Source organism: Ailuropoda melanoleuca, chromosome 1 (genome assembly GCF_002007445.2).
Source record: "Ailuropoda melanoleuca isolate Jingjing chromosome 1, ASM200744v2, whole genome shotgun sequence".
In the NCBI taxonomy this organism is placed as follows: Eukaryota; Metazoa; Chordata; class Mammalia; order Carnivora; family Ursidae; genus Ailuropoda; species Ailuropoda melanoleuca.
In genome coordinates, this window is record NC_048218.1 from 117,810,219 (window position 1) to 117,830,770 (window position 20,552).

At 43.1% G+C, this 20,552-nt stretch overlaps 1 protein-coding gene and 1 pseudogene across 2 annotated transcripts in view; one reads left to right on the forward strand and one right to left on the reverse strand.

Moving 5' to 3' along the window:
* LANCL2 (LanC like 2) overlaps positions 1-11,162 on the forward strand; it is a 50,414-nt gene extending 39,252 nt beyond the window's left edge. Inside the window, exons 7-10 of one of the 2 annotated variants that reach the window (XR_002141406.2) lie at positions 5,809-5,985; positions 6,232-6,304; positions 9,920-10,394; positions 10,665-11,162. Coding sequence is in view for 1 of the 2 variants with exons in the window: in XM_002930157.4 (XP_002930203.1) it covers positions 5,809-5,985; positions 6,232-6,304; positions 9,920-10,023 (354 nt within the window). In the remaining variant the exon portion in view is untranslated. Of the gene's footprint in view, positions 1-5,808; positions 5,986-6,231; positions 6,305-9,919 lie in introns of both variants that reach the window. The other variant, XM_002930157.4, reaches the window with a different exon arrangement.
* Positions 11,163-18,347: 7,185 nt separating this feature from the next.
* On the reverse strand, positions 18,348-18,887 carry LOC109488428 (annotated as a pseudogene).
* Positions 18,888-20,552: the final 1,665 nt, after the last annotated feature.

A 20,552-nucleotide genomic window follows, 5' to 3' on the forward strand; every position in this document is an offset into this window, starting at 1 on the left:
TTCTCCCTCTGCCCCACCCCCCTCAGTCTGTCTCTCTCTCTCTCTCTCTCTCAAATAAATAAATAAAATCTTTAAAAAAATGTTTATTTCAGTGTAGTTGATGCACAAGGTTGTATTAGTTTCAAGTGCACAACCCAGTGATGCCAGTTCACACACAATGAAGGGCTCACCACAGGTGTGGCCGCCGTCTGTCACCGGGCAATGAGTTACAGGATCCTTGACATATTCGTTCGACACAGCTGGAAGCCTGTGTCCCCCCCTCCCTGCACCCATTTTGCCCATCCCCCCACAGCCATTGGTTTGTTCTCTGTATTTACAGGTATGAGTCTGCTTTTTGTTTCTTCATTTTTCTTTTTTAGATTCCTTATATGAGTGAAATCTTATGGTATTTGCTTTTCTTTGTCTGACTTATTTCACTTAGCATAATACCCTCTTGGTCCATCCATGTTGTACCAAATGGCAAGGTCTCATCCTTTTCTGTGGCTGAGTGAGATATACATCCAAACACACACACTCACCGCATCTTATCCCTTTGTCTGTCAGTGCACGTTCAGGTTGCTTCCATATCTGGGCTATTATAAATAATGCTGCAGTAAGCAGAGAGCTGCATATATCTTTTTGAATTACTGTTTTTGTTTGCTTTGGGTAAATACCCAGTAGTAGGATTAATGGATCATATGATAGTTCTAGTTTTAAATTTTTGAGGACCCTCCATACTGTTTTCCACAGTGGCTGCACCGGTAGTGTACAAGGGTTTCTTTTTCTCCACATCCTCTCCAACACTTGCGATTTCTTGTCTTTTTTATTTTAGCCATTCTGACACGTGTGAGATGATGTCTCATTATGATTTTGATTTGTACTTCCTTGCTGATTAGTGATGTTGAATATCTTTTCATTGTCTGTAGATCGTTGCAAGAATGTCTGTTCATTTTTAATTGGATTGCAAACCATGCTTCTTTTGTAATTGTATCTTTTTAATGCACCTTTATTTGTAATTCTTGATGTTGGAGGTTATTGTTCATATATCAAAGTATGTAACAGTAACCACAATGATTGATTAGTGTTTTGGCAAAGTGTCTTAGTTTTGTAGAAATAGATAGAATTAATGAAGCAGAATTCATATTTCTACCTAGAAATAACAAAAGAACTAGTCTCCAAATTCATTTTATTTTCCCTTTGTGACTAACCATAATAATTTAGAAAAATTATGGGGAATTTCTCATGATATTGATGAATTTTTCAGAAGTTTTTAATCCTCCTATAACAGTAACACCTAAAATATTCAAATATAAAGGTCAGGTATGAACATTTAAGAAAATAACTCAGAAAGTTATGATTAAAAAAAAGGGCAGTGGAATATACTCTGGAAATCAGAAGAACCTAATGATTCATCTTAACAATACCTCAGTCTTTAAGTTAAAATACTGTTCAAATCGCTGCCTCCCTTTTTTAGAGCTTTAGAGTGATTGTTGTAACTTCAGTGACATAGAGATAAGTCTATAATATTATAATTATCCAACCATAATGCGTATATTGTTGACAAACAAGGACCTTTGATATTCAGAATAGATGTATGACTTTGATAAAGAGTGAAAGCTTTTGTTTGTCAGGCTCCTTTTTCTCTTTCACGTTAAAGAGGATAAACAGTACAGGTGGGCATTCCTGGTGGCTGGGGTCTCCCCAACCCCCGAGCCGCTGGTAAGGAGGTAATCAGGAGCCAGGACTTCCAGCGGGGCTATCATCCTAAGGAGGTCCGTTTCTCCTGGCCCTGTTGCCTGTCACTGCCGTCTGTTCCTACCACTGCTGGTCTCCTGGTCGCATGGGGAGCAAACATTGCAGAGCTCTGCTGTTGGCAATGCCACAGACATCTCAGACCAGCTGCCGCCTGGCCGGCTCTGACTCAGAGTATCATGTGAATGTCTGTCCCTGCCTTGCTTATTCCGAAACAGAAAGTTCTCTCTTCTAGAAAGCATAGAGCGAAGGCATTCAGATCCCATACTTCGTCACTGAAACTTCCATTTACATCAAGATTCTCAAACATGAGGAAGGCGAGGAGTATCAGAATCTTTGGGGGCAGAAGGCATCAATGGTAAATTGAAAAGGCACATATAATATAGTTTTACAATTGGGGGTGTAAGTGAAGCGTGAGATCTGTGTTTGGCCAAGGCAGAGGGTGGTGTGGGCAGAGACCCGGTGGGCGGTGGGGTGGAAACGCAAAGCTAGAGAAACACAGCTCGAGGCTCCGTTTTCTCTCAAGTTATTGTTAACTCAAATTACGAGCATCTGCATTCATTGAAGCTGTCTCAGTATTAGGAAGTACTTACATTCTATATAAGTTTTCAACATTTTCTCTTGCTTGCATGTGAATGCAGAAGTTCTTCAAGAATGCTTATGAAAGCATAAGGTTTTCAAGTATTTGAAAAAATATTAATACCCGTCACAAAACTAGTTTCACTTCATTTGTTTCCCCTCCTAGAGATGCTCATCGTGTGTCCTTGGGTGCTCTCTGCTTGTGTGAACATCTGTTGTTAATGTAAAAGTTTATAGTGTTCTACGTGATCCTTGAGAAATGGCAGCGTTTTAATAACATTCTGTGCTATATTAGGAATTATATTAGTTGCAAATGATTTTCTAGCAAATCACACTTGTGGACCCTATCGCTGGAAGCTATTTAGCTGAGCTGTTCTTGATTATCTGACAGTAACTTACAGGCGATGGTAACAAATTCTGTCTTCTAACTACACGTACGGGCCCTTCGGCCTTAGCAGTTCGTGTGGATTCAGCCGCTGTAAACAAATGCTCACATTGGTCAAATGAAAATTGTATTTGGAACGGTATTTACGAATATAGTGCCCAGGAAAACCATATACGTCATACCAAGGTGATAGCGATATAATCTTTTGACTCCATAACGTATGCAACCACCATGCCTTCCCCACTCCTGTACCTGACTGCCTATGCTGGAAACCCCCAAATCGAGCTGTATTAGGAATGCTCTCTGATGGTCAATTGTTGACCATACATCAGAAGATGTTTTCATAGAAGCCGTGTTCCCCAAGCTCATTTGTAAGTCAATTATTTGAAACATGGAGTATCTTAGGGGTGCATATCAGAATCAGCTGGAGAGAGTCTTTCAAATTATACTTTTTCCTTCTTCAAGATTGTGATCCCTTCCTAAGTTTAAGCATCACTTATATAAAGCTACGACATGGTTTCACTTTGTTTTCCAGTTGTGTCTAGTCTTTTACTCTTCGGAATAAGCTGCTGTGAACATTCTTGTACGGGTCTGTGTAGACATGGGTTTCATTTCTGTCGGGCCAGTACCTCAATTGGATCGTGAGCATCTGTAAGAAACTGCCAGACCTTTTCACAAAGTAACAGCTGTTGTACCTTTTACTTTCCATCGACAACTTAAGAGGGTTCCCATCTTTGGCAGCACTTGGTATTGAAAGGCTTTTTAATGGTATTCTGGCAGATATTATATTGTAGTTTTTAATGGATAGCAATTTTGCTTGTGTTCCTGGCTCATTGTTGAACGTCTGTTCATGCCTTTTACTCACGTTGTTTTATTCTTTCTTTTATCGTCTTATTATTGAGTTGTAAGGATTCCTCATATGTTCTGGTTACAAGTCTTTGTCAGATACATGTTTTGGAAATAATTTTGTAATTGGCCTGATCATAATCTTTATGGGATCTTTTGATGAATAGAGTTTTTAATTCTTTTTTTTTTTTTTTTTAAGATTTTATTTATTTATTTGACAGAGATAGAGACAGCCAGCGAGAGAGGGAACACAGGCAGGGGGAGTGGGAGAGGAAGAAGCAGGCTCACAGCAGAGGAGCCTGATGTGGGGGCTCGATTCCATAACGCCGGGATCACGCCCTGAGCCGAAGGCAGACGCTTAACCGCTGTGCCACCCAGGCGCCCCTAGAGTTTTTAATTCTGATAAAGTCTATGTTTTATCAAGTTTTTATGGTAATTTATTTCTGTATCTTGTCTAAGAAATTGTTAACCTAAAAAATAAAACCACCAGTTATTTAACCAGCAAAATGGTCTTATTCAAGAATAGCAGAGCATTACATTTTGGGATAGACAAGCTATGAGAAAACCATAGGCAAGTCCAACAAACAAAGTAGATGAACATTCTTTTATGGAGAAGGAGGAAGAGGGGAGAGGTGGTTTTGCATGGAAGTCCAATGGAGAAAAGCAGTTCAGGTCATGACAGTTTCTCGTTGGCTGAGTTGCAGGGGTAGTTGATTTCTTGTAGGAGATGCAGTGAACTTTTTTCCCTGTTGGGGTCTGTAATTGATGATTCTTTCCTGTTTCCTATTTCCTCTTCCGTTGGGGTCTGTAATTGACAAGTCTTTCTGGAATTGAGTCCAGTGGCAGGCTTTCCCTTCTAACCTCCCAACTCCACTTCAGTGAGATTTCCCTTTATTAATTGTCACTACATTGTACTTTTCCCCAGGTTATACAGATAATATTCTTCTCCAGGCTGCTTTAGATTTAGAACCATGAGCTATCTCTCAGTGAGTTTTATATATTACGTGGATATTTTGTATATTAGGTTTGTATATGCGACAGAAGAAGAGAGATTCTTTTATTTAAGCATCAGGATAGCTGATTGTTCCTCCATTGTTTATTGAAAAGACTTTTATTTTCCCCATTTGATTGATTTGGTGTCATTAACACCCCTAACAAGCCACTGAGATGAAGAAATAGTGTCCTTTTATAGTTGAGAAAACAGAGACATAGGGGGTTGAGCGACTGTCCAAGGCCGGGACACACAGTTAAAAGGGGACAGAGCTGAGATTCAAACTCAGGCAGTCTGACCCAGAGCTCACATCTCACTTGTTTTCCTGACTAGAGTCTTGCTTCTGAGCCTGCTGACTAGAATCTGCATCAGGAATAGTGAGTAAGATGCAAATGTCTCTCTCTTTCCCCTTCTGCCCTCTGCCACAGTGGTTCACATGGTTCATCTCTTTTTCTTGACTAATCAGTCATGGGTGGAAGAATCCTGTTTGCTCTCCCAAGGAGATCATGTCTGATGACCTTTTACCTCTGATTCATTGTCCAAAACGCCTTTACGCTGGCCTGGAATGAGCTGAGCAGGTGGGGATTACTGGCAGCAGATTCTGAGGGAAGGACTAGAGAAACAAAATAACTGAAGTGTGAGGAGAAAGAGAAGGGAATCTGAGGAGGTACGCTTCCTCCTGCCGGACACTTGTCTTGGCTGAGCTCATTTGTCTCTTTCCATATAAAGCCCTCCTTGGAGACCGTGCCAGTAAGTTCTGTAGCCCAGGCAGGTCTGCTCCAGGAACCGCAGGAAGTGTCCTGCTGGTTTCCCTGCGGTGGATTATGACAGGTCTCACCAGCCCCGGTAGGGCCAGGCCGTCAGGGTCTTACCGATAACGTGGCTGACCCAGGATAGTGCGTGTTCTTGACCCAGCTGTCAGGGGGTTGTGGAGTCATCAGTCCAGTTGACTTCACCAGGAGTGTAATTAGCGCTGTGGGGTGTTTTGCTCTAGGAATTACAGAATGGTGGTTTGTCTCTGCTAGCTTTTGTTTTTATTATTTAACTAAATTTTAGAACTGCTTTTGCAAAACCGTGACCTGGGAGGACAAGGGGAAGAGGTGGGTCAGTTAAGCTCGTGAGGTGTGGTACGGTGCTGTTGCTGGTGGTGTGCGTCTTACCCCCAGAGCCGATCCAGGTTTCCTAATGTGTCGTTTACTAACCAGAAAGGGAAACTGTTTTGCTGACTCATCACTGAAAACATCTTTTTAACACTGCTTTGCTTCTCATTGCCCAGGTCTTTAAGGAGGAGAAATACTTGAAAGATGCCATGGAGTGTAGCGATGTCATTTGGCAGCGAGGTTTGCTTCGGAAGGGCTATGGGATCTGCCACGGGACAGCCGGGAATGGCTACGCGTTCCTGTCCCTGTACCATCTCACGCAGGATAAAAAGTATCTCTACCGAGCTTGCAAAGTAAGGAGGCTTTATCCAACCAACTTTTCAATACTCCAGAGCGTGCACAAAATCCAAAAATACTGCTCCTCTCCTTTTCTTAACCTGTGTCTCTTTCTCCTGGCGCAGACATACCCCTGCCCCTCTGTGCCATGTTGGTCCTTCTCTATTGCTTCCTCCTTGCGTTCTTGGTGAATTCATTGCAGTGTCTTATTTGCTGCCTTTTCACCGAGTGAAATCTCTGCTCTTAAACATGTTTCCTCTTAGTTTGCAGAGTGGTGTCTCGAGTACGGAACACACGGGTGCCGCATTCCTGACAGACCCTACTCTCTCTTTGAAGGTAAGAGTGAGCAGAAGATGCTAGGTTTAAACATCTGGTGAGTGGATTTGGTCCTTCTGTGTCTCTCTGCCCTGGCTCCATTGCGTTTACTCTTACTTGGGTAATAACTCCACGACTGTAAAATAACTGTGAACAAAGTAGTTTATTGCTGAAAATTAAATTGAGTCTCTCTGCCTTACCTATTTCTTGCACCCGTGAGTGTCCTTCAAATATTTCTAAATCTTTTTTGAAGAATATAGGCAGACAACATAGAGTGTTTGCTACTCAGTGATAGAAGAAATAATGTTTACTCCTCTGCATTTTGTCTGTAATATTGTCTATATAATATTGATCTACTCACAGGAAACTTGTTTAGTTATTTAAATATGTTTAATTATTTCAGATATGTAAAGAAGTATGAATAATTGATATTAGTAATTTGAAAGTATTGGTAGTTAGGAAAATAAGTAGTTGGAAAAAATAAAAGCACACTGAAGAAAGTTCTGAAAAATGAGCAAAGACAGGAAAAGAGCAAACACAGTAAGTCTCCTGCAAAGCACAATATATAGAATATAATTCAGGAAAACAAAATAGAATACCTGCAAAGGGGACTCATACATATTTTGCATTTATATTATGTGTGTGTGTGAATTAGATGATTTGTAACATAAGCCACAGAAATCAAAGGGCAGATGTTGAATGGTATTAGGATAAGTCGATGATAACTTTTAATTACTTCAGAGCTACATCTTCCACTAATTCCAACGTGAACTTCAGAAGGAATAAATGATTGAATATTTTCTTAAAAATCAAACAATAGACGGGTGTTGAATTTTGTCAGATGCTTTTTCTGCATCAGTTGATATGATCATGTGATTTTTTTTCTTCTTTATTAGCATTGTGGATTACATTGGTTGATTTGCAAGTATTAAGCCAGCCCTGCATCCCTGGGATAAACCTCACTTGGTCTTCCTATATATTGCTGAATTGTATTTGCTAGTATTTTGTTGAGGATTTTTGCATCTGTATTCATGAGGGATTTGGCCTAGAGTTTTCCTTTTTTGTACTGTCTTTGTTTTTGGAATCAGAGTAGTACCGACCTAATAAACAGTATTGAGAAGTATCTTTCGCTATTCTGTTTTCTGGAACAGATAATGTGTTAATTGGTGGAAGAATTGGTTTTGATTCTAACTTAAATGTTTGGTAGAATTCTCCAGTGAAACCTTGGAGTAGAGGTTGGGGGCGGGGGGCAGGTAGTTTTAAAACAATAAGTTCAACTTGTTTAGTACTTTATAGGGCTGTTCAAGTTATCAGTTTCATATATGGTCAATGTCAGTAGTTCGTATTTTTGAGACATTGCTCTATTCCGCATACGTTGTCAGGTTGATGTGTGTAGAGCTGTGCTGGGTGTCCTTTATTTCCCTTCGATGTGTGAATTGTCTGTAGTGATAGGCTCTGTTCTGTTTCTGCTCTTGGTCATATTTTTTTAATCCTATATTAGAAATGTAAGCAGAAAGTAGAGCACTTGCTATTCTCTTTCACAGAATAATAGTCTTTTAATATTCAAAGCAATCATAATGAACAAAATAATTCTCAGAAAAAAATTTCAGTCTTCTGCATCATACAAATGCAGGGTATTTGCATCAGATGTAACAGTTAATACCTGAATTGTCAGTGGAGTTCATTCGGTTTATTAGTGGCAGCTCCAAAGTCCGAGTAGGTCAGAGTCTTTGAAGGTACACCCTCCTAAAGGCTGGGAAGTTAGGTTCATGCGTTCCCTGTGCCTCCCAAGTGCCTGGCAGTGGGCGCTAAGTGGATTCTTGTTGGGTGGGGTGGGGAGTAGTTTGGTGCCTTTGTGGCGGCGACTGGGCTGAAAGGGTCGCTGACACCTGTAGCCCCTTCCGGAGCTTTCCCTGCCCAAGTGCTCTGTCCAGGTGAGTCTGCTGCTCCATCCCCAGCAAAACAGGAAAACAAAGGTCGTTTCAGCATGGACCACTGTAGGGCTTCAGGGGCCATCATCCTCTTCTAGTAGGTTCTAATAAGTCAGTGTTTTTAGATTTCTTAAGCTACTGGAATCCTTTCTTCCAACAAAAACTTATATAGGGTTAGTCTGAGAACAACCAAAATGTAGGAAAACAGCTAATGACACACACAAAATATGAATAAATTGCAAAATCATTGAGGGAAGAAGCCACACAGGACAGGCTGTATACTGTGGGATTGCATCCAAAGGACATTCAGAAACACGGCAGACTAAGACGTCCTGGGGATGGCGGCAGGGGTCGGCCACGCAGGAGCTTCCTGGGGGAGGTGAGGTATTCCCGGTGTCTTGATAGGAGTTTGGTTTACACAAGTGTATGCAGTTGTCAGAGCTCGGAGTCCACTGAGGTCCTGTGTGCTTCATTGCATGTAAATTTTACATCAAAAGAAAAGCTATAAATGAAAATCCAGTGAGGGAGGAACTGTTCTGATTGAAGAGGGAGATAAGGGGCCTAGAGGCTGGAGCCAGCCGGCCAGCACGCTTCCCTGCCCACCCTCCTGTAGGTCAGTTTAAAGCCCGATCTTGGTGCAAACTACAGTGATTTGCAGTGGGGATTTTGAGGAAAACAAAGTTCATTTTATTTTTTTTTTAAAGATGTTATTTATTTCTTTGAGAGAGAGAAAGAGCATAAGCAGGGGGAGGGACAGAGAGAAGCAGACTCCCCCCTGAGCACAGAGCTCGACACCGGGCTCGATCCCAGGACCCTGAGATAGGACCTGAGCTAAGTCAGATACTTACCAACTGAGCCACCCGGGCTCCCCAAAAACAAAGTTTGTTTTAAAGTGGCATTCGTGTGTGTGTGTGTGTGTGTGTGTGTGTGAGAGAGAGAGAGAGAGAGAATAATGGAATATTTACCCAACCATAAAAAGAACGACATCTTGCCATTTGCAACAACATGGATGGAGCTAGAGGGTATTGTGCTGAGTGAACTAAGTCAGAGAAAGACACCATATGATTCCCTCATATGGTAGAAAGAAAACAAGGAAAAAAGAAAGACAAATGAGGAAAAACAGACTCTTACCTGCAGAGAACAAACCACAGGTCCCTCCCCGGAGGGGAGGTGTGGGGAGACAGTGTTGGAGGTGAGGAGTTCGGGTGAGGAGCACTGAGCAGTGCACAGAAGTGTTGAATCACCTACGGCCGATATACATGCTGACTATACTGGAATTAAAGTTTAGAAAGTTTTAAAAATTAAAGGGGCGTCTTAAACTTAAAAAAGAAGATACAAAATCCACCTTTTGTTTAGACTGAGAACAAAGCTGTGAGAGAGGGAGTTTTATAGTTGAAATAGCACAAGAGCCTCACCGTAACTGTGAGGCTGCCATTCTGTGAGGTCATCTTAAAGTGTCAAGATGCAGCATTAAAGCCCAGACCCCGATTTTTTAAAAATATAAGACAGGGAAGAAAACTGATATTGTTATCTGCTGGGAGCTAATATAAGGATTTCTTTGGTTTTTTGTTTTCGTTTTTTTATGCAGTCGTTTGTAAAGTCCTCAGCCTCTTCTCCGTCACCCCCATCACCCCTGGTAAAGGAGACGATGGCAGGCCACTTTGTTCCGGACACTCCCCTAATGGATCCGCATTGTACATTGCAGGCATGGCAGGCGCGATCCACTTTCTCTCCGACATCCTGGCACCAGAGACGTCACGGTTTCCAGCATTTGAACTTGCTCCTGCGCAGAGGGACAAAAAGATGTAGAGAGACTACTAAGACACCCGTTTGGACCAAAAGTCAGATTGCTTGGTGCCTGACTCAGAAGCAACTGCGAATTCTGAAGAAGGCAAAAAAGAGAGAAGCAGACACCTCCACGGGTCCCCTTTGTTGCAAAGACCCTCAAGTTAGAGCATGAATGACAGAAACCGTCCCATCAGCGTTTTTTAACAGTGTTCCCCTCCCTGGTGTAAAATACGAATTCTTCACGTCCAGCCTTCTGTAGATTTGCATGTTTCTTGGTGTTTGTTGTCTGTAGGTGTAAGTTGTTCCCAACAGAAAGCCCTTCTCTTTCCGTGAACCCAGAGCTGACTGCACATGAGAGTAGGGCGGCAGCCGCTTCTCTGTATATATTTCAGGTGAGGTGTCCTCTGTATTGACAAACAGGGAGTAGTCAGGTGGTGTCTCTTAGATATCGGAAAGCCTCTCTAAGGTGATATCCTAGTGATACTTTGTCAGCACTGTCTGTGAGTACCTTTCAGACAAGCAGGAGGGAAAGACCATTCCAAAAACTGAAAAGAAACAGGACAGATAAGAGTGGGGTTTTGCTGGAATGGTTGGGGGTGGGGGTTGAGCCTTTGCACAAGGCAGCTGAACGCTCCCTCTTTGTGTTTTGTGTTCACCCTTAGTGTTTTTAAGAAGCCAGGGGCATGCATTGCAGTCTGCTGGGACTCCCTGTTCTCAGCAGAAGCTTCCGGCGCCTGTGTGGGGTTCAGCAGAAGCTTCCAGCGCCTGTGTGGGGTTCCAGCCTCCCCTGTGAATCCCAGTCCAGAGCAGCCAGTGGCCTGGGCAGTGGACTTCACGATATCAGAAGACATGCAGGGAAGCCTTTCCGTGAGCCTACTGTATATCAAGTGGGACTGACTAAGCATTGGCGATTCTAGATTTGGTTTAGGTTATTAAAACAGACTACACCTCAATTTTATCAACATCATGACTTATTATAAGTTCAGTGGATACAATTCCAGATTCCAGATCTCCTGATTTGTTTGTGATCTCCAAAGTGTGTCTGAATTTAAAAACCGTATGTGCGCAATACCATTTTAAAATTTGAAAGAAAATAAGTTGATGGCCACAAAAAGTGTGTGGGTTCTTTGGTTTTGTCAGTAAAGACGGTTCTGCGATGACTTGTGGGCTCTTCGTTTGTTCTGTCTGCATTTGAGAGTCACATTGGTCAGGAGCGTTGGCCGCCATTCTGAAGACTTCATTCTTCCCTTAAAAATGTGGCAATTGCTCACATCACAATGTACTGAGCAATTCATTAGAATGGTAACTGAAGGTATCTACACATGCATTCTTTTTTTATCCCAAGGTCTCTGAAAGTTGGACAGTGATGGTAACAGCAACTTGTATCTATTTAGCTGGCATAGTGTGACGGGCCTTTGCGCTCACGGTCCTTAATGGTGGAGGTGGGCACTGTTGTCACTGTTTTACAAGTGAGAAAGCTGACAGCTTTGCTCAGGATTACCGTCAGAATGGAGGACAGGCAGGTTTCCAACAGACCCAGATGGTTCTCACCATTGGTCATATTCTTTCACCCAATACCCCTTCCCCTAGGAGCCCCATACAGAAAGTGAGAATTGAGACCTGGGAGAGGCCTTGCGCAGGAGCGCCTGACTAGGAAAGGAGCGGCAGGACCTCTTTCTCTGTCCCTGTCGTCCGTCCTAGCCTCCTGCCTTCCAGGCTAGGTGGGGAACTCTAACCATTAGTGTAATTGTGTACTGCTTTTAACATCTATTACTTCACTTGCTGAATTCACAAAAGCAGTGATCCGAGCTTAAAGTCAGGTTCCCTGAACGTTTTGACAGACTGTCCTTACTCCGTCCGAGGCTCTTTGCCGCAGCTTAGAGGGGCACTTCCTTCCGTGGGTCTCAGGTCCGGCATGAGGTTAGTTTGGTAGTGGGGTTGGGGCCGCGATTGTTCTGAGGCTCCTAGGTGTGTGCGGTGCTTTATGTGGATATGCATACGAGTACGTAATCTGGAGAGAGGGCTCCTAATTTCATCAGAGCTGTGAAGTGGTCTTCGACTCCAAAAGGTAAAAATTCAGGTTCTGGAGTAAAGAATGCACGTTAGCAACCTGGGCTTCAAAATAGGGAGCAGGGATGCTGTGGAAGATTGGCATGGCAGGGGTATCTGGAATCAGGAGACACCCTGCCCATTTAGGAAGACCCCTATCGCAGTGGAAGATGCTACCTTCAGGTCTCAATTTTTCCATATCATGTTGACTTGAGAGCCAGATGTGAATTTTCAAAATGACGGTCACCTCTGGATGCCCATCAGCTTGCTCTTCAGTGGCCCTGGAAGGCTGTGTGGCATCATTGCCCTTCCCGATCAGAGCAAGTTTGCAGGCTCCTTCAAGGCCCCATTTTACCAAGACTGGCTCCCTGGGGCTGGATCACTAGAAGCACCAGTGATCCCAGATGGTTGGGGCTAATAGGAGGTCCAGTTGCTGCACAAATACCACTGCACCCATTTTCCCCTCCCACTTGGAGATGGGAGGCTTGAGTCCTTCATTCAGCATGTTTATTGCACACCTACAGTGTGCCAGGCATTGTGCTAAGTGCTGAGAGTGAACGGACAGTCACCGGTACTGGCCTCATGAGTTTGCAGTCCTGCTTGATGGACACCTGCTTGGAGTGAGTACCATTGAGCTCAGAGGACATCAGACAGCTCCTCTGCAGTGTGGGGTGGGGGCAGTAAGCCTCCTGGGTGAGTAATAGGGTGTGCGTCTTCCAGGTAATGGCAGGAGAGGACCACAGGTAAGTGGTCACCCAGCCTTGCGGTGTGACACCCCCTGGCATGAAGATGAGGCTGATCCCCCCCATCAAGGGCATATGTACTGGAGGTAAAGAATGTGAATGCCTGTGTTTACCTCTGAATTCAACCACTTGTGTGAACTTAGACAAGAAATTTCCTGAGCCTCAATTTTTTTTGCTTTTTTTTCCCCAGAAAATCAGGACAATAATCAGGACAGCTTCATCTGGTTGGTGGGAGGATGAAAATGAAATAACAAGTAGAGAAAGTGTCTAGCCACATGTGAGTGCTTTGTTGGGGGAAGTGAAGGTGTTGGTAGAGTGCTTTTACGTGAGGAAATAGGTTCACTCCTCTAAGTAGTAGAATGAAAACCCAGAACTGTCCAGCTCCAAAGTCCCATACTTCAGGACAAAGCAGTATCGTGGCTGTGCCTGGAGCTTCCAGCTGTGTGTGTGTGTGTGTGTGTGTGTGTGGTTGTGTGTGTGCAAGCACGGGCGCACACCTCACTGCCCCAGGGTCTTGCAAGGGGAGGAGATACCATGGGAGTAAGGAGTAACCAAGCAGCAGTTTCAGGCCTATGAAAAATCTCAAAGTTCAGAGAGGTTGAGTCCTCTACTTCTCTGGCCTGGTCTTTCTTTAGAGGTCTTCCCAGTTCTGTATCAGGTAGGCTGTTGTGACCTTCACAGGATCATCCACCAGGAGCAGTGCAGGTCACATGTCAATAGAGAGTTCACCCCACCCTTTAAAGTATTGCCTGTCACGTATTGCATGGTGCACTGGGTGTTATACGTAACTAATGAATCATGGAACTTTACATCAAAAACCAGAGATGTACTGTATGGTAACTAACACAATATAATAAAAAAACTAAAAAAAAATAAGTAAAGTATTGCCCGTAAGAGAATAAAACATACACTTAGCAACACAATCACACATCCTCCCATAATCATAAATATTCCCCATGGTCCCATGAATGGATAAGGCCGGCTTTTCAAACCGTTTCTTCACAGAGGATGTTATCAAATGCTGTATCAGCTGTTGGGAACTAAAAGGGCAATAAGGAACAAGGCCTGCTTTCCTGGTCCCAAGGAGCCCAGAGTCTCTCCAGTAGTGGGAAGGAGGACCATGCTCCCCCTTGGCACCTGGGCTAGATGTTCTGAGACCTTGCATGCCTGAACGATGTCTTTGTTCTGCTCTGACACTTAAATCACAGATAGTTTATAGAATTCTGGACTGGAAATCACTTTTCTGCTGAAATTTCAAGGCATTGCTGCACTGTCTTCTAGCTTCCAGTGTTGCCTCTGAGAATCTCATAGCCATTGTGATCCTTGTTTCTTTATGTGTGATCTCATGTTTTGCATGTCATCGTTTTGCAAGGTACAGATTTTTTCTTCTCTATGTCATAATGACCCAGTGCTTGGCTCTTGGTAGGACCTTCCTGCCTGGAAACTTGTGTCTTTCAATTCTAGGACTTTTCTTAACTTTTTTTTTTTTTTAAGATTTTATTTATTTATTTCACAGAGAGAGAGACAGCCAGCAAGAGAGGGAACACAAGCAGGGGGAGTGGGAGAGGAAGAAGCAGGGCCCCAATAGAGGAGCCCGATAAGGGGCTCGATCCCAGAACTCCGGGACCACACCATGAGCCAAAGGCAGACGCTTAACAACTGAGCCACCCAGGTGCCCCTCTTAACTTATTTCTTAATGTTTTTCGCCCTCTGATGTCCTTGTCTTTTTCTTGAACACCTGTTATTTGGGTGTTAAACTCTGGTGATGGTCCCTAACTTTTTTTTTTCCTTTTCACATCCCCTTGTCTTTTTGCTTCACTTTCCAAGAGATTTCAACTCTTTTCCAGTCCTTCTATTGAGTGTTTCCTTTCTGTATGTCCAAGAGTTTGTCTTGTTCTTAGGGACCTTTTATATATTTATTCTCTTCTTATTTCTTGGCCTTGATATCTTATCTCTCTGAGGATGTTAACTTATTCAAGTTAGTTATTAAGAGCTTATTCAACACCAGACACACAATCCTAGGCACTTGGAATCCACCAGTGAACAGAGCAAAGATGCTTACCTTGTAGAGTTTGTGGTATAGCAGGGAGAGATAAGCAATGAGCATAACTAAGCAAATTGTCTCATGTTAAGGTAATAATATGGAAAAAAGATAAAGCAGAATAACAGGGACTGACAGTGGTAGAGAGAAGACATTACTATTTTAAACAGGATGATCAAAGTAAGACCAGAGACTGCGACATCTGAGCCAAGACATGAAGAAAGTGAAGAAGTTGGCCAGATGAATGTTTGTGGACGAGCACCCAGACAGAAGGCATACCACTCACATTCACGGAAAAGCAAGAAAGCCTTGAAATGGGGTGAATGAGGAGGAGGGTGATAGAGGACAGAGAAAGACTAGGCCTGGAAGACTGTTCTTAGGAAATTGGCTCTCACTCTGGGTGATGTAGAGAGCCACTGGGGAGTTTTGAGCAAAGGAAGGGCATATCTGGTCTGTTTTAAAGCGATCATTCGGCAGAATGCAGGGTAGTAGCAGGGAAATCAGAAGGCTAGTCCAAGGAAGAAAGTATGGTGGTGGCTCACCGGGTATAGTTAGGGGCAGTGGCGTTGGTGCGAAGTGGTCAGAATCTAGATGTATTTTGAAGCTAGGGTCAATAGAATTCCCTATAATCAGGTGCAGAATAGAAAAGAGTAGACAAAGATAGCTCCAAAGTTTTGTCCCGAGCAACCGGCGGGGGGGGGGGGNGCGGGGGGGGGGGGGGGGGTTGCCAGAAGCTGAGATGTGAAGGAGGTCAGGTAGGAAGATGAGGGCTCAATCTTAAGCATATTGAGTTTGAGATGACAAATGGAAAGTTTGGAGTATAGAGAGAAAGCTGGGATGGAGCTGTCCTTTGGAGTTGTATCTGTTATTGAAAGCCATAGGGCTGGATGAGCTCACCCAGGAAGTGAAGATAAAGAGAACAGGGAAGAGAATGAGAGGTCAAAGAGCTTTGGGCCACACCAGCATTCAGAAGTTGGGAGAAGAGAAAGAACCAGCCAAAGAGGGTGAGAAGAAGCAGTCACTGGGATAGGAAGCATGTTTTCCTGGAAGCCAGTGAGAAAAATGGATGTGTGTGCAGAAGGAAATGAGCAACTGACCCAGATGCTTCTGAGAAGCAAGAGAAACACTAAGAACTGACTGTTAGATTCAGTAGTCAGAGGTCAGTCGTGTATTTGTCAGCAGTATAGACAATACTGTAAAGAAGTGGCTCAGTTGGTTAAGCATCTGCCTTCAGCTCAGGTCATGCTCCCAGGGTCCTGGGACTGAGCCCCGCATCAGGCACCCTGCTCAGTGGGGAGTCTGCTTCTCCCTCTCCCTCTGCCCTTTCTCCCTGCTTGTGTGCACGCTCTCTCTTTCAAATAAATAAATAAAATTGAAAAAAGAAAAAGGAAGGAAGAAAGGAAAGAAGGAGGGAAGGAAGGAAGGAAGGAAGGAAGGAAGGAAGGAAGGAAGGAAGGAAGGAGAAAGAAGAAAGAAAGGAAGACAGAAAGTTTTGTGGTAAAAGAAAAGAAATGGGGCCGTAGTTGGTGAGAGAGAGAAGATCAAGAAAAAACTTTTTTAAGTTCAGAAAAATAATAACATGTTTGTAAATTAATGGGTGTGAACCAATGGATAGGTAAAAAAAAAAAAAAGTGGCATTGAACAAGGGGCTGTGCTGGAGTGATGTCCTTAAGAAGCAGAGGAGGTGGGAGCCAGGGCCTGAGCGCAGGTGAGCGGTGGACAGGAGTTTGGCCCCTGTGCTGCGGTCAACAGACGGCACAGCTGGGTGGGTGGGAGGTGGTGGCTGCCGTGGAAGGTCTCTTCTGACGTCTTCAGTCTTCTCAGTGAAGTAGGAAACTTCACTTCTGAGCGAAGATGCAGCAGCAGAGCTGGGATTTGAAGAGAGAAGAGAACGTGAATACGCCCTAGGGTAATGGCAGAAGGAACGAGTGGTCCCCAACAGCAGCATGCTCAGAAAACCCTTGGAGGGCCGGTTAGAATAAGACTGCTGGGCTAGTGTCTGATTCACTCAGTCTGCGGTGGGGCCTGCGAGTTTGTTTCTGACAAGTCCCAGGGGGCCACCAATGGTGCTGATCTAGGGACCCCACACTTCCAGAAACATGCTGCTGCTGCTCGCCCTGGTGACGCGGGTCCAGATTCGGTACCTGCAAGTACTCCAGGAGGGCATCACGGAACCGCAGGCCCATGCGCGCAGGTGAGACCAGTCAGTGGGCCAGGAGTTTTTCTCCAGCCAGTTCAGCTTGCTTTTTTGTGTAGTTTATCTGAATTGTGCTTTTCCTATTTGTCGGCTTTAATTTTTGCCTTTCATAATTCAGGGTTCACGGATTATACACTGCAAAAAACTGCCCAGAGTTTTTTGTTGGGAGATTTTTGATTACTGATTCAATTTCTTTGCTGGTTATTGCTTTGTTAAAATTTTCTATTTCTTTCTGTTTCAGTTTTGGTAGTTTATATGTTCTGGGAATTTATCCATTTCTTCAGATTTCCCAGTCTCTTTGCATATAACTTTTCATAATATTTTCTTATAAGTGTATTTCTGTGGTGTTGGTGGTGATCTGTCCTCTTTCATTTGTGATTTTAAGTATTTGGGTCCTTTCTCTTTTCTTTCTGATAAGTCTGCTTAGGTGTTTGTTGATTTTATTAATTCTTTCAAAGAGCCAGCTCCTCGTTTCATTGATCTGTTCTACTGTTTCTTTTATTTCTAGGTTTATTTCTGCTCTAAGCTTTATTATTTCCTTTCTTCTGCTGGCTTTAGGCTTCATTTGCTGTTCCTTTTCTAGCTCCTTTAGGTGTAAGGTTAGGTTGCGTATTTGAGACTCTTCTTGCTTCTTGAGGTAGGCCTGTATTGCTATATACTTCCCTCTTAGGACAGCTTTTGCTGTATCCCAAAGGTTTTGGATCATTGTGTTTTCATTTTCATTTGCATCCATGTATTTTTTTTATTTCTTCTTTATTTCCTGGCTAACCCATATATTCTTTAGTATGATATTCTTTAACCTCTGTGTATTTATGGTGTTTCCAAATTTTTTTCTTTTCATTGACTTCAAGTTTCATTGCGTTGTGGTTCAAAAATATGCATGGTATGATCTCATCTTTTTGTACTTGTTGAGGGTTGATTTGTGACAGTACGTGATCTATTCCAGAGAATGTCCCATGTGTACTCAAAAAGGATGTATATTCTGCTCCTTTAGGATGAAATGCTCTGAATATGTCTCTTAAGTCCATCTGGGCCAGTGTGTCATTCAAAGCCCTTGTTTCCTTGTTGATTTTCTTTTCTTTTCCTTTTTCTTTTCTTTTTCCCTTTTTTTTTTTTTGGCTGACACCTGACACTTTATTAGTGAGGAGACTTGGTTTGGGGAGGCGGGTATTGGGATGGACAAGAAGCTCCCATCTCAAGAAATTTTCTTGGAAATCAGGCATTCCTCCATACAGACTTCAAGGAAACACCATCATGGATGAAATCCCCAGAGGGCAGTGCTGTGACTGCCAAGCAGCAGGAATAGGAGGGTTCCCTAGGCACAGATGGGCTCCTGGGACAGCAGGGCTTTGATATCAGGCTCAATATAAATGGTCGGAAAGCAGCAGCTCTACCTGTTCGCAGGCACACCATGTGGGAGCCCACCAGGAACTTCTCAAAGTTCCAGGCAACATTGTTGAGGAACATCCTGGACCAAGTGATGAACTCGGGGTTGGTCGTGAGCACAGTGGTGTTTTCACTGGGGGCAGACAGAGCCTCCTACAGCAAGGTGAAGGGGGGTGCACCTGTGCACTGTTCACCTCACACTTCGCAAAAGCATGAAGGTTAGCTCCAACTACAACTTGGGTGGTAGTGGGATGTGCTTGAGGGAATTCAGGATCAATTTCTTCTTGGCATTCTCCTGATGCCAGAACTGGTTGCCTGGGAAGCTGAGTTTGACCAGGCCCTGGGCCCAAGGCACCACTGCAGCTCCTTCATCTAATGCCACATTCTCAATGAGCAGCACCTTGCCCCACAGAGAACCCAGGCTCACTGGCTCTTTGCCAGCCAGCAGGCACACAGAGAAGGCTTACATGGAGCCGTGAGGGTGCACATGGAAGGCTATGGGACAAGAGTGCAAAGCTTTGTCTTTGTTGATGTTCTGCTTAGATGATCTGTCCATTGCTGTGAGTGGGGTGTTAAAATCCCCTATTAGTATTGTATTATTATCAGTGAGTTTCTTTATATTTAATATTAGTTGATTTATATATTTGGGTGATCCCAAGTTGGGGGCATAAATATTTACAATTGTTAGATCGTCTTGTTGGATAGATTATTATGATATAGTGTCCTTCTTCATCTCTTGTTATAGTCCTTGGTTTAAAATCTAGTTTGTCTGATATATGCATGGCTTTCTTTTGATGTCCATTAGCATGATAAATGTTTCTCCATTCCCTCCCTTTCAATCTGCAGGTGTCTTTAGGTCTAAAATGACTCTCTTGTAGGCAGCATATAGAAGGGTCTTGTCTTTTATCCATTCTCTATGTCTTTTGATTGGAGCATTTAGTCCATTTTCATTCAGAGTGATTATTGATGGATATGAATTTAGTGCCATTGTATTACGTGTAAAGTTGTTGTTTCTGAAGATTGTCTCTTTCTTTCTAGTCATTATCACTTTTCTTTCAAAGAGTCCACTTTAATAATTCTTGCAGGACTGGTTTAGTGGTCATGAACTCCTTTAGTTTTTGTTTGTATGGGAAACTATCTCTCCTTCTATTCTGAATGACAACCTTGCTGGATAGAGAATTGTTTGCTGCATATTTTTCCCTTTCAGCATGTTAAATATATCATGCCACTCTCTTCTGGCCTGTCAAGTTTCTGTGGATAGGTGTACTGCTAGCCTTATTTGTCTTCCCTTGTAAGTTAGGGATTTCTTTTCCCTTGCTGCTTTTAGGATTTTTTTCTTATCTCTGTATTTTGCAAATTTTACTATATGTCATGTCTTGGTATTGGCCTGCTTTTGTTGATTTGATGGGAGTTCTCTGTGCCTCCTGGATTTGGATATCTGTGTCCGTCCCCAGAGGGAGAAGTTTTCAGCTATAATTTGCTCAAGTAAACCTACCCCCGCCCTTTCCCCTCTTTTCTTCAGGAACTCTATTGATACAAATGATATTATGCTTTATGGAGTCACTGAATTCCCTAAACCCATGCTCATGATCCAGTATTTTTCTTTTCCTCTTCATTTCAGCTTCATTATTTTCCATAATTTTATCTTCTATTTCAATTATTCATTCCTCTGCTTCTTCCATCTTGTGGTAATTACAGTTATAACTTTTTTTTATTTCGACCTGACTAGTTTTTACGTCTTTTGTCTCTATGGTAAGGGACTCCCTGGTGTCTTCTGTGCTCTTCTCAAGCCCAGCTAGAATCCTTTTGATTGTTGGGTTTTTTTTTAATATTTTTTTTATTATATTATGTTAGTCACCATACAGTACATCCCTGGTTTTTGATGTAAAGTTCGATGATTCATTAGTTGCATATAACACACAGTGCACCATGCAANGTTTTTGATGTAAAGTTCGATGATTCATTAGTTGCATATAACACACAGTGCACCATGCAATACGTGCCCTCTTTACTACCCATCACCAGTCTATCCCATTCCCCCATCCCCTCCCCTCTATAGCCCACAGTTTGTTTCTCAGAGTCCATAGTCTCTCATGCTTCATTCTCCCTTCTGATTACCCCCCCTTTCTTTATC